Genomic DNA, 18,695 nt, shown 5'->3' on the forward strand with positions numbered 1-18,695 from the left:
AGTACAGTGTGTTGGTGTTAATTATTTCAAGGTGATCTTAGCAATACTCTGTTATTTCAGGGTTTTACCAAAGGTAAGATGAAAATTGGATGTACACAGCCTCGGCGTGTTGCAGCAATGAGTGTAGCGGCAAGAGTGTCTGAAGAGATGGGCACAAAATTAGGAAACGAGGTGAGTGGAAAAGAAGATAATTCACATATTGATGAAATTCTCATTGCTTTTTCATGTACATGTATTAGATTACGGTTAGTGATTGCTCCTTCAGAAAGTGTCATGCTAAATTTCATACCAATTTCATGGGTCTGACTAGCTCTGTTTTGTTAACCTCTTCCAGGCGCTCAGTTACAGTGCAGTTGCGGCGCAGCGCGAAATAAAGGAGAGAGAGTGCGCCATTTTTCGCGCTGCGCACCAACTAACTAACTGAACGTCTGGAAGACGCTAAGATTTTATTTGCGACGCGATCTTGAACTCTCGAGTTCCTGGCTTCCCGAAAAGATATGTCTCACCGCCTCGCCAAGGCTCAAATTAATTATTTATCATCCCTGAAGTAGTGTGTAGCTTTTAAAGGCGACGTCAATAAGATGACTATATGGACAATTTGTTAGAATTATACTCTTCCAATGAGAAGTATAGGCTGAATTAGTGAACGATAGTTTGACACAATATGCAGCAGCCTTGGTATTTTTGGGATGAAATCTATACTACTTAAATATATATATATTTTTTTCGTTTGGCAATGAAAATCAACCAATGAGCACAAGAGAATTGTGGCAGTTGTTGTTGCAGTCTTTTCTTGATAGTCATTCAAGACCTCAAGTAAAGATAATGGAAATAATTCTTCTGGACTTTCAGTGCATACATGTACTTCAGCTTTCTTCAAGTCGTTCTTAACCAAATACTTACTGACTTTGAGAACTAGATGACATCCTTTAGGCTTCCCTAGGACATCGCAAGGAGTTATAAAGCTTGTACACTAATTCGTACATTAGCGTTTCTATGTTCGCATTTAGAACATATTTAAATTTGTTTTTCAGGTTGGATACAGCATCCGATTTGAGGACTGCTGTTCAGAGCGCACTATAATAAAGGTGAGTTGTTGACATAACGGCCACTGTATTTTGTGACAGATGTGTTAGCCGGTTCCAGGCCCTCGGTATGTTGGGGACGAGCAAGAAATCGGGCAAAAGGGAAAGAGGCAAGCGCGGGGATGAGGGGAATCTGGGAAGAATAAGAGAGAGCCCTTCTCGCCCCAAACCTCTCCCGTTTTTCCACTCGTTCTTTGCGTGAATCCCGTTGTTTACGCAGCTCTTCAGCTACTAACTGAACTGTTGGAACCGGTTACGGCTGTGCACTTTGTAGTTTCTAGTGAGAATTTATATCCAAATATCGGGTAGGAAGGGCTTGCTCACTTTACATGGCTTTCTTTATTGATCTCTTTCAAGTACATCTTAATCTTGTAAGTATTCTTTCCGGGAGTTGAGTTGTACATTTTACCTGTAACTAATTTGTTCCTTTCCTCCAACAGTACATGACTGATGGAATGCTTCTACGTGAGTTCTTAAGTGAACCTGATCTTGCTGGATATAGGTTTGTTTTAAAATTGTGGGCATCTTGCTGGCTAATCTTATAGTGCTTGCAACTGTGTTTTATTTTGGTTTTTGATATTGTTATTGCATGTCTCTGTTAGCAAGTTTGCAGTGCCTTTCGATATAATTAAAAGGTTCAAGTGTGTTGTCACTGTATGTTTCTGAGCTTTGAACAACTTACTTTTGTGAGTATCTTGCGCTTTTCACTCATTGCTGTGTCTCCTGCAATGTTTCTCGCGCTTTTTACCCACTGCCGGTTTTTAGTTTACTTTGCGTTTTCCTTCGTTGTCGCTATTAATCACCGCAGTGATTTTCCCGCGCATTTTACACGTCACTGTTTCAACTTCACTTCAATTTCGTGTTCGGATTTACAGTATTACGCCATTTGTGGCCTTGTAGTGATTGGCTCCCTCGATTTTTCCCGCTCTTTTCACTGTTTGCCTCTTTTAGTTTATTTCAAGTTGTAACTGGTTAAGTTACATTTTTACTTCAGTAAAGATTGGCTTGCACACGATTGTTTTACGCGTTCTACTGGCTTCCCTCTTTTTTCTTTTAATTCGAATTGGTCAAAGCACTTTTCATCGCCTTAGTGTCACCTAAGGGTACATTATGACCACGGTTGACCGATAATTGGCCTAATATACTGTAACTATGATATATTTTTTTCTGGTTTTCAGTGTGCTTATTATTGATGAGGCCCATGAGCGAACACTCCACACTGATGTGTTATTTGGCTTGGTGAAGGACATTGCTCGTTTCAGAACAGATCTTAAACTGCTCATATCCAGTGCAACTTTGGATGCCGACAAGTTCTCAAAGGTATTAACGAAATGTTTAGACAGCAATTTCTAAAGTGGAACAGTTCAAGAACACAGACTAAGCAGAGCTACCACTGATTCTGTTATAACGAGTATATGACTTATATATGCTTCTTATTCTCCGAGTTCCTTCTACGCCGGGAATTATTTCTTGGTGAAGTCTCCCTTCTCCATTGTGAAGTTTCAATTGTATCTTAGAATAGGAGGCTAACTTAAGAAGTTGACGCTGTGGTTTCAACATCGGGTAAGTAATAAAATGAAACTTGCGAAACGAAACCGCACTTTCGAAGCCCATACTGCATTTAGACTTCATTAGTGCAATCCATTAGAACCCTGCGTCCATGTAGTGGCATTACCTACAAGGTATTAATAGGGCCATTTATACGAGGAAAATAAGCCGCGGCTTACACAAGCTGAGGCTTACACGAGACGCGAACTTACCGTATAAACGGTACATTTAAACCAGTTCAAGTCTTACTCAAGCCGCGGATAACATAAGCCTGGGCTCGTGTAAGACGAGGATTAAATAAGCCGCGAAACCAGTCGTATAAATGGTATCGCGGCCTGTTTGCGGCTTACGTAAGACGCGAACTCACATTGCGCAAGCGCAAGCTTTTCCCGCGCTCGCGCGACAGCTCGCGCAATTCCGCCATTGCTATTACAACCAACACAAGAGCGAGGCATTCACGAACAAGCTGTGAACCATTTATACGTATGGGTTATTGACCAAGCTTGTTCGGTCAAGATGGCTGGATATTGGCCAAGTTCTTTTTTTGCGTGTTTATGGACCGAGACGGAGTCGAGGTCCATAAACTCGCAAGAAAAGAACGAGGCCAATATCCAGCCATCTTGCGCTTGGTCAATAAAGGATTTATTACGGTGGTACCCCGTTAATACGACCACCTTCGGGCCATGGAAAATTGGTCGTATTAACGGGGTGGTCGTATTAAAGGGGTTCCTTAAATAGGAAAATGACTGACTGAGCTAGCCTTTTTTCGGGCCAGAATAAAGTGGCCGTAATAACGAGGTGGTCGTATTAATGGGGTGGTCGTGAGGCAGGGTTTCACTGTATATGGCTTTCGGGGAAATTTTTCTTGCGGGACACGGCGGGTAGTCCCGGGCGGGCAAGATAGCTCCATCTTGCCCGCTCACCAAGCTAGCCATGTAATAAGAGTACTTCGCGTCTCATATAAGCCGTGCTCGTACAAATGGTCCAGTTCGCATCTTATGGAAGCCGTGGCCTGTGTAAGCCGCGGCTTATTTTTCTCGTATTAATGACCCTAATATTGACATATTCATAATTACTTTTTTGTTTTACCTTGATATTTACCTTTTTTTGTTCTTCTAGTTCTTTGATGATGCACCCATCTTTAGAATCCCTGGTCGACGTTTTCCTGTGAATATTTATTACACAAAGGTAAGTGGATAGCTTTGTGCACTGTTTAATTTTTTGATGTTGTTAACTGTTACTGAGGAAACTTAACTTAAGTCAATAAAATTTTAATTCTTCACGGAAATGTCTGCTTGTGTGAAGTCCTCAAATTTCATTTTCAGATCGCTTCAGCTTCGCGCCTTTAATTTTTGTTGTTGTTGTTGCAGTGGTTTGTGTTGAACATGTAATTTTTTGAAACTGTCCAAAAAGTAGAGATGAACGTATTTAATTTTTGTGGCGGGTTACAATGGAAGGACAGGTAAGTGTGAAGAGGTTGTCAAGATTGAGAATCACGTGAGAGGCTTTCACCATAAATGAACGCAAATGAACTAAAGTTAACTGATGTATTATCACTTTTATAAAAGAGCAGCGCTTCTGCAGATAACTGGCTTTCACTATGTTCACGAGTAGAGGGTTTCCTGATGGCTGATGTAAAACCGAAACCATTGTAGCCGCACGCGGCTAATCGCAACAAGTAGATTATAACGCCATGAAGCAGAACTGGGTAACCAGTGGTAAGCTGGGAAAACATGAAACGATTGGCAAACGCGGGAAAATCTGCGGCCGGTGCCAAGCGCGGGAAAATACGCGCGAGGCATGTCGCGAGTGTTGTTGGGTTTACTCGATTGGCTGGAAAGGAAAACAAAATGCTAGCAATTAATACTGTTGCCATGAAGCCAATTAACAACCATCTTTGTAGGAGTAAGTTTGAAGTGGGAGTAAAATTCACTGTTTTAATTCAACTTTCCCCAGGCCCCTGAAGCTGATTATCTGGAAGCTGCCGTTGTGACTGTGTTACAGATTCATGTGACTCAGCCTCCGGGCGACATCCTGGTATTTTTAACCGGTCAAGAAGAGATCGAGGCATCACAGGAACTACTGCAAGAGAGGACGCGTAAACTGGGCTCTAAGATCAACGAACTTATGATTCTGCCCATTTACGCCAACCTTCCATCGGATTTACAGGCCAAGATATTTGAACCCACCCCTCCTGGAGCAAGAAAGGTAGTGTAAACGCATCGTATGAGAATTTCTGTGTCAAAATAACAATTATACTGTGGCTACTTCAACTACCGACACCCCTTAAAATTGAGTGCAAATTAAACGAATGAAAATCTTGGATGTTAACAATTTCCCTTTTAAGCGAAAAGTGCATTTCATGGTAGAAACAGTAATTTTGCAACCATTTGATATTTATTTACATCATTTGCTTGACTATTGTCTCTTAGTCTAATCATTTTGTGACATTTTTTCCCCTTTGGCATTTTTCCTACCATGGCGAGTGACCGACTGACTGTTTTGCGAGTCGAAGATTATAGCTAGATACGCGCTTGTCTGCACTGCAGGCAAAGGCCTGCACCAGTTAGAAAGAATTTTCTATTTTCGTCCTGCAAGACTTTTTCGTCTTTGGGACAGTTTGGTCACTTGTGTACATATTTTTGCCTGGCAGGTTGTCCTGGCAACAAATATTGCGGAGACATCTCTGACGATAGACGGCATCATTTACGTCATAGATCCTGGATTTTGTAAACAAAAGAGTTACAACCCTCGAACAGGAATGGAGTCTCTTATCGTCACACCCATATCAAAAGTGAGTCATTTGAAAAAGATCTGAATTCTGAATATTGTAACCTGATGGCAGGCTTTTGATAGAGAAGGAAAGTGGTGGAAAACGGGCAATCTCTTTTCACTCATCACGTGCACAATTCCCTTCTTTGGTACCAGTATCGTGAGGTATAATACCTTTAAGGGGATATCTGATACGTGGACTTCGCTCCAGTTAAAGTACTTGAAAAATCCACGTTAAAACCACGCAAAGCTATAGCAGTGGATTCCTTTTGATTCTGTTACTTAGCGTGCTCTCCCGGTGTATGACGTGGCGTGTGAATTGCTCACGCAGAAAGGATGCAAACAAACAGTTTGCGCGAACGTCTTCAGCGGTTCTGGCTTCCGTTGGTAGAATCTTACAAGGCTTGGTGTTAAAGCATCTAATTAAAATTAATGTTTTGCCTTTTTAGGCCTCAGCCAATCAGCGGGCAGGGCGTGCAGGTCGCGTGGCAGCAGGCAAGTGTTTTCGAATGTACACAGCCTGGGCATACAAGAACGAGTTGGAGGAGAACACCATTCCTGAGGTAACTACGGTTTACACCTGTAACCCTGCGCTAATGCTGCTTTGATTGTTTAAATTAACTGGCACGGAATGAGAAAACTAACCAAGACACTCTCAACTGCCTCTCTTAGACTCCGCCCAAGTGATCAGTGACTTAGTACTGAGGAAGGGCTAGGCCCGAAACGTCTGCTATAAACATCGTTTTTAATTTAGCACTGCATTATTACTATTTACAACTTTTGAACTGTTAACTGTGCCACGCAGCAACTGATCCTCTTGGATTACAAATATGTTTTTTGATCAGTGACTTTGACGAAGAGAAAGTGGAAAGGATCACTCCTAGCCATAGTTGGCTTGATGGCTCAGAAACGTGAATTCCGGCTACAACCTAAAACAGAAAAAGAAAAAAAATCGTTGGTCTAAGCTAAACTTTCATCGTGATTGCCTTTCTCTTTTCGTCCTTAGTTGTTAGCCCTCAAGGGTTATACATGTATTGTATTTATTGTTATAACACTTGTACAGATCCAGAGAACGAATTTGGGCAATGTGGTGCTTCTCCTAAAGAGCTTGGGCATCAACGATTTGATTCATTTTGATTTTATGGACCCCCCTCCAGCAGAAACTCTGATCATTGCACTTGAACAGCTTTACGCTTTAGGAGGTCTAAATCATCATGGAGAGCTCACCAAGGTATGGGAAAATATGTGTTTTAATGACACTCACAGTTTAAAAGCTGCCGTGGCGTAATGTTTCGTGAGCTAAAGGACTCCAGAACTGGGTTGTTCAAAGGGTGGATAACGCTATCCACCGGATAAATCACTATCCAGCGGATAGTGCGGTTTCTTTTTGTTAACATTTATCCACTGGATAGCGGTTTTTTCAGTGGTTTGCGCTATCGAGCCTTCGAGCAACAGGGGCTAGTTAGTGTTTTTTGGGGATTTGAGCCCTGGCCAGGTCATTGTGTTGTGTTCTTGGGCAAGACACTTTACCCTCACAGTGCATCTCACCATTAAGGACTGTGAATGGGTTCTAGTGAATCTAATGCCAAGAGATCGATGGAACTGCGGAGGACTAGCATTCTACCTAGAGGGGAGTGAAAATATTCTAAGTCAATTACGACCAGCACTCACTCCCTCTTATGGCTCGTCTCTCTGTTGTTAAACTTAACTCAAGTTACGTTGTATTTAGGATAGTTTTAAGGCCCTGTCATTTGTTCTGAAAATCTTACCTGGTTGTGGGGGACGTAACTGTTTTTTGATGTTGTTGAACAGTGTCAATCAAATTACACTGACTGAAGTTTGTTATTTTTCCAGCTTGGACGTCGCATGGCAGAATTTCCAGTTGAACCGACCATGTCAAAAATGTTGATTGCATCGGAAAAGTACGTGTAACGATTTTTTGATTTGATCGAATTTCATTCTTTGTTGTAGCTCGACTAATATAAGACGTGCAGGTTCTTTTGTCTGTTATCAAGGTAAAGTATAATCATGGCATTTGTACAGCCTGGGAAGCGTTCGATATCTGTTTTCAAACTGAATATTTAATTTGCGCATTCCACTAGCTGAGAAAGAAGAAAAACATTCAGAGGCCAAAAAAGGAATAAGACATTGTAGAGAGCTTGAAGAAATATTCAACCTTTGAACTCGTTTCGTCCCAGTTGTGTGTGCGGTTTCCTCTTTGACAGGTTTAGGAATGCTCAACTGGAAAGACGCTTATTCATTATCTATTAATTGATTAATTCATTTTTTTGTGTAGGATTTCCCACACTTTGTCAACGCCAGGGATATTTATTTATTTGTTTGTCCACGAGAGCAAAGCGTTTGTCACGTGGTTTCTACTTGGCGTGTAGACTGGGTTCCACCAGCAAAAGGTTGAGTGTTTTTGAGCGGCGGCCATTAGATGTGTAATTACTCTTACCGGGTGTTGTTTTTTGGCGAATTTTGACTTGTTTTTGAGATTCGGAGGGAGTCGTCGGCCTCAGGTCTTAGTGTTTTTCAGACACGCGCTGCCGTATTTATTTTTGACGTGCCATTTATTATAAGATGGGTAAACATTTGCTTTCTGTATATGCGCGAAATTCTTGGATGAATAAGGAACAATCAGTCAATCATACAACAATCATACAAAGCTCCAGTTCTCGGACAAATCTTTCTGCGATTACATATTTAAATTATGTCACATTGAAATTCCTTTGATCAGCTGAAAATCCCGACAATTTCTGCGGAGAATGAATTCTAGTAAACATTGTGCATGTCGCGACGCGCAGTCTGCAACTGTCGGAATAAAATTTACACTTGATTGATTTCATTACTTTCAACTCCCGTCTATTGCTAAAATCATCATATTTATAGCAACAACCGAAGTGTTACGGACAGATGTAAAATAATGACAAAGCCCAGCATTTTCCTGTATATTTATGGTTAGCAAGTTGAGGTCCTCTCGACTGATAAACCATGATTTCTTGATACGTTGCCTGACAGTGCAGTTTCCGTAGACTCACAAGTTTAAAAGGACTAAATATTTTAATTTGCCTTCAAACTTCACGCTAAACATTTTCACATTTACTGGTCATGTTTAAGCACAAAAGCTAATTTCTAAAAGTAAAATTTACATACAGTTTTCTCAGTTGGAAGCACGAATATTAGCTGACATTTGCAATCGGAGCTGATTTATTGTGAACAAACTCCGTGCAATCAGCGACCGATTCTGATATTTCCGCTGAGGAATAAAAGTGGACAACATTTCTATTGCCGTTCCTTGGTTCAGGCTAACTCTTATGGCCTTAGAGTACTTTTCCGAACAATTTCGACTGGATACAGTCTGAATTTTTCAATAAGGGGTGGGGGTAGGGGGGCGGGGGAGCATCTGCGTAAGAGCTAAGGCTAACTAATCTATTTGTCTCCACTGGGACTAATCAACAAATCCAGGACAAATGTAGCTAATAAAATAAAGCTGTTCCCACAGTAAACATCCCCTAGCCAACGCGATTCAAAAGTTGTGTTCGGGAACATTAATTGTCCCAGTTATATAGCAGGTCATCTGGCATCCCGACGAAACAGGCCACGTTATTTTTGATTGCACGGTCCAAATTCACGACCAAAAACTAAACCGTCTCGTGTGCACTTGCTTTTCGATGATGTCATTTTTTTTCGCCCCTGCTGCGAAAAACAAGCCTAACCTGCAAAATGTGTTTACTTCAATGACTCTTTCAATGAACCCCTCCTCCCTTGAATTTTTTTTGTTTTTTGTTTTTGTTTTTTGCTGGGTTTTAGTATACATTGTGAAACAACGGTTACACGGGATTTTGCCAAGGTAACAAAAATGGCACATGGAGGAAAAACATTTTTCCTTTTCGGTTACATGTTAATGACAAGCAGAGAAACGTGATTTGCTCGTAATACCTTAGACATCAAAACACCAATGCAACTGACCACATTAAATGTCAAGGGCTCTGCATGTGATCTTTTTTATGTATCCATGGGTATTAACTACGGGAAATTTACCTCCGGAAATATTGGTCATACTCACTGGTAAAAGGATCATTTACCACGGTAAAGAGTTCCGTGTAACTAATCCTTAAGGGAGTGAATTTCCTGGAAACTAAAGTCCAAACATGTTTCTCCTGTAACCGTTTTTTCATCTGCAACCTGGATCTTATAATCAGGACTCTACGGTACCTTTACTCGACGTTCATCACTACAACACGACAAAATGTATAAATATTCACTGTAAAGCTACAATTTCTCTGATTTATCCATAGAGCATCAACTTTTATTTGACTGAAATCCCACACAAGTTCGCATTGCGGACCTATATTTTTCGTCTTGTATAAATCAGATCATGAATTAACCAACGTTTATGGAATACTCGTGTTAACGAGTAACAAACCGGCTTTGCGAGATGTCCACAACGCACCTTGATGTACTTATTAAATTAATCTTCCAGATACAAATGCGTGGAGCAGATTCTCACCATCACCGCCATGCTATCGGTAAACAACGCCATTTTCTACCGTCCCAAGGATAAAGTTGTGCACGCGGACAACGCGCGCATTAACTTCTTTCGTCCCGGCGGAGATCACCTGACCTTGTTGAACGTGTATGACCAGTGGGTGGAGACTGGGTACTCCACGCAGTGGTGCTTTGAGAACTTTATACAGCACCGCTCCATGAAACGAGCACGTGACGTCCGGGAACAGCTGGAAGGACTAATGGAGAGGGTAGAGATTGAGATCTCGTCGAATCCGAACGACTCGGTTCCTATAAGAAAGGTAACAAGGAAAGGAAACAACACGCCATTTGTGATAAGCCTGTGTGCGGGTGTTCAGCTTAGTCATTTGCGGGAAACCAGCCGGAATAGTGGTTTTCTTGCTCTCTGTTGAAACGCGCTAATATTTACACCATGATCGGTTGAAAACGGTTCCTTAAATTAACGAGGGATTTATGCTTTAGCATTCATTGTCGAGTCATGATGTGCGCGGGAAAAATCACGTCTTCAGTAATTTCCGGAGACCGGATACCAGCCGAAAGAGTAGCACGTTTTCTCATTCTGTTCTGAATCAAGCTTAAGTTTCAATCGTGATCTGTTGAAAAATTTTCCTTGAGAAATAACTATCGATTCATGCTTTAACGTGCATCATTTAGTTATGGTGTGCGCAGGAAGTTTGGAGAGCATAAGAAACGCGTGAGAGTTTAGCTCCTTGAGGAATCTCCAGACCTTCCGCAAGCATCTAAATTTGATGGTGATGCACGCTAAACCATGAATCAATTGTTGTATAACATTGCTAGTGGAAATTGTACAATGAAACTCAGGCGAAGCGAAGAGAAGTCAACTTTGCTTATGCTGACGCCACTGGCGTGCACCACTGGATTATGATGCGCGCTTTACGTATCCTCAGCTGCCGACATTTCATGAAGTCTTGTTTTTCACCCTTTTCTTCCCCCTTTCAAAATAGTGATTTTCTCTGTCAGTTGCTTCATATTCCTTTTAATGCCTGTAAGGCAAATAAACCGTAGGTGCGTAGGGCTGACTCTCATCCTTTTTTTGCTCGTCAGGCGATCACAGCTGGCTACTTTTACCACACAGCCAGGCTGAGCAAGAGTGGACAGTACAGGACAGTCAAACATCAGCAGGTCAGTAGCTTCTGTTCTTTCGCTTCGAGCTTCGCAAACTCGCTACGGCCGTGAATTTGCCTTTATCAACTTGAAAAATAGATAAATAACTAACTTTTTCTACCGAGAAGTCGTGGTTGATTTGTGGCCTAAATTTTCACCTTCTTCGCAGACTGTCTGGGCTTGTTTACAAAGATTGGAGACAAGACCAATAATCAGCTACCCGTGAGACTCATAATACAGAAACTCGAGTTTGCCGCGGCATATCTTAGTTTACCACGCCTTGGTTTGTTTACATTTCGCTTTGAACTGTCTACACCAAAAACTGTTTTTAAGACTGTAGGCCATTTGTGAGTGCTTGTAGCCTCCTTTTCGGAACGAGGTCTGTTGCAAATGAGCTACGCTCTCTTGTTGGGTTTTCCATGAGAGGTTTCCCACGTTTCTAATTTCCACCTATCTCGTGTCAGAGTTAAATTGGAACTGACCTATTGCAGTAACATGTGTTTCTGTTTTTTCCTTTGCTCGTTTTGTTTGCAGACTGTCATGATCCATCCTAACAGTAGCCTGTTCCAGGAGCAGCCCAGATGGGTCATCTATCACGAGCTAGTGTTCACTACTAAAGAGTTCATGAGACAGGTATTTTGAACCTTGCTACTACTCATAACTCCTTGCATCAAACGTCAGCTTTACACTATCAGGTTGAGTGAACACTCGCCATTCCCAAGCATGGCAAAGGTTATGTAAGAAGCTGATTGGTTGAAACCAATCAGTTTCTGATCTGATTAGTTCTAGAGTGGGACGAACAACAGTTTGAACTGATTAGAACGCTAATCAAACGCAAGACAAAATGTTCAAAATTCATTCTGGGAATTTCATTATGGTGGACCTTAAACTTAGTGCGGAGGGTAAGCGTAAGCAGAAAGGAATAATGTAGTCATTAATCACTATCTTTTCTCATTGTCTGTATTAGATTATAGAGATTGAAAACAAATGGCTTCTGGAGGTGGCACCTCACTATTATAAAGCCAAGGAACTAGAAGACAGCTCTAGTAAGAAGATGCCAAAAACAGCTGGAGTCACACGAGAGCAGGCCAGGTCAACGTGATAATGGATTGCGTGACAAAAAACACCGCGTCACGCCGTTTTCTAACATCGACTTAAAATGGAATGGCAATTTGTGTAAATACTCTGCGGACAGTCCACTGGCTGTGAAAAGGAAAATGCCTCATGTTGGGTTTAATAAACAGAGCTTCTCTGCTATTAAGCGGGAATAACGAAGATATTTGTTATCATGGAATCACTGTATGGTGCTTGCTGAAAAGACTATGGAGCCTCGCAGTCCAGTCTCCCCAGCGTCACGCAACAGCTAAGAGCGAGACGACCAAAACAAAGGCTACAAAGTGAGACCAAAGGAGACTACTCGAACCTGGATGAAGGGATTTTGCCTTCGTAAAGCTGATGGCCATAATGCGGAGAAACGTGGTTTTAGTCAAAGCTGCTCAGTCTGATTCAGTGGTGTAAAGAGCTTGAACAGCAAAGAACGTCAACGGCTCGAGCTTTAGCGTGGAAACTCAAGTTATTGATAGCTGTATTACTTTGAATGTGGTTTTCGACTATAAATCTTGTCTTTCTGTGTAAACCTGGCAGAATATGTCATTGACTGGAACGTCTATCCCACTGTACATTTCGAGAACAGTTTTTCTGTCCCTTTTTCCTTCACCATCGTGGATAAAAAAATATGCCCTGGTGTACGTCGAAGGCATTTTATTGTACATTCAGACATTCAAACATTCATTCACAGAAAGAATGTTTATTCTTGATCTTCTAGAGGATGTTGCCCGTGTAGTTAGCTTTCCACGGTTGGCTTCATAATAGCTTGAACAGTTGTCTTAAATAAAATGCTTTAAAAAGTATTCATGTTGAAAAAAATTGTATGTGCTTAAGTTTGTAGAAAGGGAATGCATAAAAGGGGGAAACATTTGCTTTAAATTTAGCAAGTCTTCCGTTTCTATTTTAACCTCTTTGTTATTGGCTGAGAGCTGGCAAATTCAAATTTAATTTACAGCGCAATTAATTCGCGAGTATTGGTAAGTTTGAATGATGTAATAAGCGAATAATCCTATGAAAGTTCGAGCAGATAAGAATTTAAACTACTCGTGATATTTCAAAATTCTTTCAAATTCCAGGAGCTTTAAATTGTGATAGAATTTTTAAATATTGCTCGTAAATTTTTTATTGCTCTCTCATTCGCCCGATTACCTAATGACCTTATGAAAATGGGTGGCTTGCTGCTGAAGTTAATTTGTGAAATACTGTATGTATTGCTCTTTATATACGACTAAACAGGAGTGCGTTACTCAGTTTCCTTTTCTGTTTTTATCACTGCTCTACAATAAGACTGAAGTGACAATGCGCCATACTACATCTTAGTAAATCCTCCACTCCTGTCTAACGACCCAGTCTTCGTCCTCCTTGCGCGTTGACTTTTCAACACTGCTTTTTTGCATTAGATTGTACGACTGTTATGATACGTTTGTTCTTTTAAATTTGATTATGAATAGCATTGTAAAAGTATTACAGAGCCAATCAAATTTAATTTATCCGGTCAGAAAACCCCCTCAGGTGGGGTAATAAGGAAAAAATCCACTTTAAAGCAAAAGGCTTTCCGTGTTCTCTGTAAGATTCTTCTAAGAATTTCAATGTGTCCCCCTACACACAAAAAACGTCCGGTCGTTCTGATGGTTGAACACGTTCCATGTACACAACATTCAGTTCAGTTGAAACGCATACCTCACTCAGGGGCTTCCCGGCTTATCAGGTTTGTGAATATCCTATTTGGATTTGATTTCCCCCACTTCATTCCTTTTCTTTTTGGTTATTTGTCTTGTAAAGATGACTACATACTTTTTCTCTCGCCATGCATTCGTAATGGTACTGTCAATTCCAATCGCACGCACCCTACCCCCCACCACCCCGGGCACTTGTCGGGCATGAATGATCTCCCACGACTAAGCTTCACAGTTCAGCGTCAAACAGAGAGAGATCTGGGTCCTAGGTTAGGTTAGAGCTCTGGTCGACGTCATTTCGTTGTTCTCTGTGAAAAGATTACTCTACAACCAGGTGCATAAATTGAACTTCAAACTTTAATGCTGGGAGTACCCTGTGACGGACTAACGCGCATATAAACAGGGGAGAATAGAAATACTGCTGGTCAAAATAAAATAAATATCTAGCAAAGGCAAGGTAGAATGATTAAAGGATATTACAGGGCGGGTGTCGGCCCAATGTCAGGTGTCAGTCAGGGTACGGCCGGTTGGGTTTTGGCAAAGTTGGTCAATGGATAACGTTGCGTATTACATGAAGGGAAAAACGAAGAAAGCTCGTAGAATGTACGAGTAAATGCACTGATCACACCGGAAAAAGAATGAAGGAATGGTCCAGGAAGAGTACAGGAAACACACAGGGAATATAAAGGAGTTGCGGTGGGCGAGGACAAAGAAACGATCCAGAAAGAGTGCGACGGAACGCATTTAAAAAGAACAGATAAAGCATCACGTAACACGGGGAACACGCTGGGAAAGCCGACTAGAAAACAAATTAAAGAAGCACTTAACCAGTTTTATTTTCTCAGTATTAATAAGCGCTATACATAAACTATTTCTTTACATATGTTTACTCTTTCCTCTCTGATACTATGGTTTCTTTTTATCACAAAATAAATGCATCTAATTATATGGCATATAATTAGCTTACTATATCTTGCCCTTTCCGCTTTCCTTTCACTGCATTCATTCAAATCATCAAGTGGAGAAATTAAAAAATACAAATAGCCAGGGAGTGCAACCTCCACCACCTCCACGGGAAAAATATTGCACAAGGGATTATGGGAGAAAGAGAGAGGCGCGGAGGAGAGGGGCGGGTGGGGGGGGGGGGGGCACACAAACATGCAAACCGTTGGAACAGTACATTTATCCCGTCAGTGGAATTTCAAGGGTTACGAGAAGAAGACACTGTCCGAAAATTTGTGGAATTTATACAACTGCCCAACTAAACCAAATAACACCAAAAATCTCCCTCATCATCACGAAAAGTTTCTTTTTTTTAAAACAAAAACTGGTATGTTTGCCCTGTAAAAATAAACGAAGAATAAATCAAGAAACTGATGTGAAATTTTACTTAGCTTTTGTATTGAGAGTCATGTTCATTTTGATTCTAATAAATGTCATCAAAACCTTTGAGCCAGACACATTTCGAAACTGCTCGGAAACATTACTATAAACATTGTTTTAAATATCCCGCACGTGATTATAAAGTGAACAGAACCAATCAAACAGTCCCATTGACACCAAGGCTCATCGTGTGATAACCACGTTGAAAACTTGCATTGTAAATCATGCACGTGATAAACTATTTGCCGTGTGGCGTTCTTGATGTCGGACGTTTGCCTTCCATGTTAAATATAACGAGCGGAAACCTGTCTCTCTCCTCGCTTATTGCTGCGCAAAAGCATCCTGCCGGCTTCAATTTAGGAGTGACATTTCTTGGAGGTGTACTGAACCGCAAATACCTGGCCAAGAACTTTATTTTCAACCAGGTCTTGCGAGCACGTGCTTCGTGTGAACAATGACGGCGGAAATTGGCCTCAGTTGGTAAACGGCCCTGATTCGCCTTCAAGGTAAGGAACGTTATAAGTTACTGAATTTTAACTGAAGGTATCATAAATTTCCTATTGGTAATTAAAAGCGTCAAAGAAAAATTCGGTACTAACGAACGAAGTATGTGTCTGCCTTTGAGAATTTACATGGAAACTGAATTATATCATACATAATGTTGGTCACTCTTAAAGTATATTTTTCTCAATCTAACGGTTGTAGTAGAAAAGTTAGCAATGAGTGGCAAAAGATTACGCGATAAGTTTCTAAACGTTTGGTAAAGTAGTGATGGTCTTATTCACGTACAATCGACTTTCTACCATCGTCAACAATCATTTTGGCGCCAGATTGCATATATTTTAATGCATTTTTGGTGATTTATTTTCAAATTTCTTGTATATCACCCGATTACTAGAAAATTCTAAAAAAAAAAACCCTCCTAGCTAGGCTTCCATTTGCTTCATTTTTCATTTTTAACTCGTGAATTAGAGTGTTTATTTCGAGGCGTACTTTCGGAAAGAGGCTTAATTGTCTCTAGGACATTAATGATATGCGATATTCTCAATTTCGGACATTCATTATAACGTTTGCTAAAGGAGTCCTTATTTCTTGCAAAGCAACAAGACGTTTTTATGTTAAATCTTTTTAGACGACAGAAAAATAAGTTTTTAGGCAATAAGCTCCAATGTGAACCTTGAGAGACATGTAAGTGACATGCACCTTTTAAGCTCACAATTTTATTTCTGATTGTTTTCCACAACAGGACAGAACCCAAGGCACCAAGACTTTATCAGGCGATCATCCAGATATCAATAACTTGATTTGGACGACTTCTACAGGTAACAGTTCTTCTTGCATCAAGTGATTACATTTACACACAAATAAGTCAACTGATAACAAAATAAAGGAAATTGTAACTGATATGAAGCGGCTAGGGACGACATAGCTTGTTCAGTTCGGCTTTAGTGTTATAACCTGAAGTTTAAAGGCAGTTTACCTGAAGTTCGCCATTTTGTTTTATAGGCAAAATTGGGGTATCTCTCCATTCATTAGCTTGACCAGTGCCGCCTAAAACTGTTAATTATAAGTACATTGAAATGATAGTACCCAAAAGCCATCAAAGCTGCTTTATGAACATGGATACTTATTTAGGTTATCTCCTGAATTATTTTACAGATTGACAAAATGCCGCTTTGAGCTGGAACCTTACTGAAATCCCTGCTAAGGACAACGGTGAGTTGATTGTTTCACGGTTTCAATCTCATTCAAAGGCAATAAAAAGCCAGTCTGATGTTACCCGTTCAGACCATAACATTAACACGTTTAGAAGCTCTGTACAAATATTTCTCGCTAAGGTTGTTTGAGCCGTTACGATCCAAAGTTTAGAACCTGTTTTCAATCTTTTAATCTGCCAGAGCCAAACATGTGTGGATGGTTGGAATCAACTGTATCAGCTAGGATTTCACCGCGACAGGGATTTTTTTTTTTTCATTTTTCTTGTCTTGATTTAAAGTGACTTTTTGGCATACTTTTCTTTAAAAAAAAGCAACTCATTACCGATTCGATCACAGCGGTGCAAAAACATTCGGGCTATTTTCAAACACTTTATTAATGCTAAAAATAGCTAAGATCTGAGACATTTTCTCCGATATGTTCCACTGTTGACACTCTCCTAGTTATTTTCTCCTTATCGCTTGCAATTAGAGACCATTTTATCTAAATTTGCGATAATTCTTGAAAGCTGAAACTTAGTTTGCATATTTTAATGACGTATGCTTTGTCGTTTCATTTCGGGTGACCTTGAATGAACTTCAGTAGACGCTGCTCGCCATGCCCGCGCCATGTTGGTTTTTTTTATTATAATGCAAATTAGCTCGGATATTGTGCTAACAATGTTGTCTTAAAAAGTCTCTTTCTCGCATCAGACTTACAAATGAGAGCTATAGAGTATCTCAAATCACAAAACCTTTCGCTGGGGAAAATTAAACTGACACATAAAGAAATTGTCCATAAAAATCTATGAGGAGTTCAAGTTGTTCATGTCCTCAGATACATCATTAATATGTAAACCAAAATCCTGTGATCCTGAAAAAAAAATGTTAACTACTTTGTCGCCTAGTCTAAGCCTTGTAACTGATCACTGACGACAATTAACAGGGAAAAAATTCATGTTCAATTCTGCTCCTGCGAATAATCGCTCAACATAAGTATATAAAATATAATTCACCTTCCAATGCGAAAATTTCGTAAGACTATCCTTCACCCCTGCCGTCTATACTTACTTTTAATTACATAAATTTTTTGTATACAACAAACCGTGTAAAATGGATTGTTGTTTACATGGAGTTTTGTTATTTTCCCTCAGCCTTTCTCAGCTCCGGATTTCAGCGGACAACACAAGCAAGTCGATCGACAAGAAGATGCTGGATCACATTTTTACAAGATCTTTCTGTAGTTCATTAGGTAAATAACGTTAATGTCATACGAGCCGCTAAGTTAGTGATCAAAATCTGCTTTTTCCTCAAAACATTAGTACAATGCTAGGCGTCTAGGTCAGGAGAAAGACTGAACTGATCAGCAGTGAGAAATTGTCTGGATTAACACATAAATTCTCACCAACTAGTATAAAGTAATCGCGAAATTAAATTTGCTTGCATTACGACCCGTGCGATATTCAAGGAGGCCTTGTTAATTTTCTTCTCGACAACTACGTAACCGATTTGAGATGTAGAAACATATTTCGACAATTTCATCTCGAATTTACCAGTTGTTCCAAAAATTTCATTTCATTTCGGTCAAACTCTACAATTTGTTCACCAAAGTTCGGCCAGTATAGTTAGCTACCTGTATTAATTTCGCAACATTTTGTGAAACAAAATTCAGTAGTCAGAATTTGTTTGCCAAAATTAAAGAAGTATAAGCTTTGATCAATTTTCATTATAACTGTCTTGCAACTTAACAAGATAAAATTGCTCCAAATTGGATA

General features: G+C 40.3%; 1 protein-coding gene and 1 long non-coding RNA gene across 2 annotated transcripts in view; both read left to right on the forward strand.

Moving 5' to 3' along the window:
* LOC145466428 (pre-mRNA-splicing factor ATP-dependent RNA helicase DHX16-like) overlaps positions 1–12,978 on the forward strand; it is a 23,217-nt gene extending 10,239 nt beyond the window's left edge. Inside the window, exons 8-21 of the mRNA XM_081450146.1 lie at positions 61–171; positions 1,035–1,088; positions 1,526–1,587; positions 2,264–2,405; positions 3,753–3,821; positions 4,590–4,841; positions 5,287–5,427; positions 5,855–5,968; positions 6,469–6,636; positions 7,260–7,327; positions 9,892–10,216; positions 11,001–11,078; positions 11,595–11,693; positions 12,028–12,978. Of these exons, the coding sequence (XP_081306272.1) occupies positions 61–171; positions 1,035–1,088; positions 1,526–1,587; positions 2,264–2,405; positions 3,753–3,821; positions 4,590–4,841; positions 5,287–5,427; positions 5,855–5,968; positions 6,469–6,636; positions 7,260–7,327; positions 9,892–10,216; positions 11,001–11,078; positions 11,595–11,693; positions 12,028–12,162 (1,818 nt within the window). The 3' untranslated portion in view covers positions 12,163–12,978. The remainder of the gene's footprint in view (positions 1–60; positions 172–1,034; positions 1,089–1,525; positions 1,588–2,263; positions 2,406–3,752; positions 3,822–4,589; positions 4,842–5,286; positions 5,428–5,854; positions 5,969–6,468; positions 6,637–7,259; positions 7,328–9,891; positions 10,217–11,000; positions 11,079–11,594; positions 11,694–12,027) is intronic.
* Positions 12,979–15,718: 2,740 nt separating this feature from the next.
* On the forward strand, positions 15,719–17,172 carry LOC145466559 (uncharacterized). The gene is made up of 3 exons (XR_014041935.1): positions 15,719–15,732; positions 16,473–16,548; positions 16,886–17,172. It is a non-coding gene; the product is annotated as an uncharacterized LOC145466559 (long non-coding RNA).
* The last annotated feature ends 1,523 nt before the right edge of the window (positions 17,173–18,695 follow it).

This window comes from Orbicella franksi, chromosome 13 (genome assembly GCF_964199315.1).
Source record: "Orbicella franksi chromosome 13, jaOrbFran1.1, whole genome shotgun sequence".
Classification (NCBI taxonomy): domain Eukaryota; kingdom Metazoa; phylum Cnidaria; class Anthozoa; order Scleractinia; family Merulinidae; genus Orbicella; species Orbicella franksi.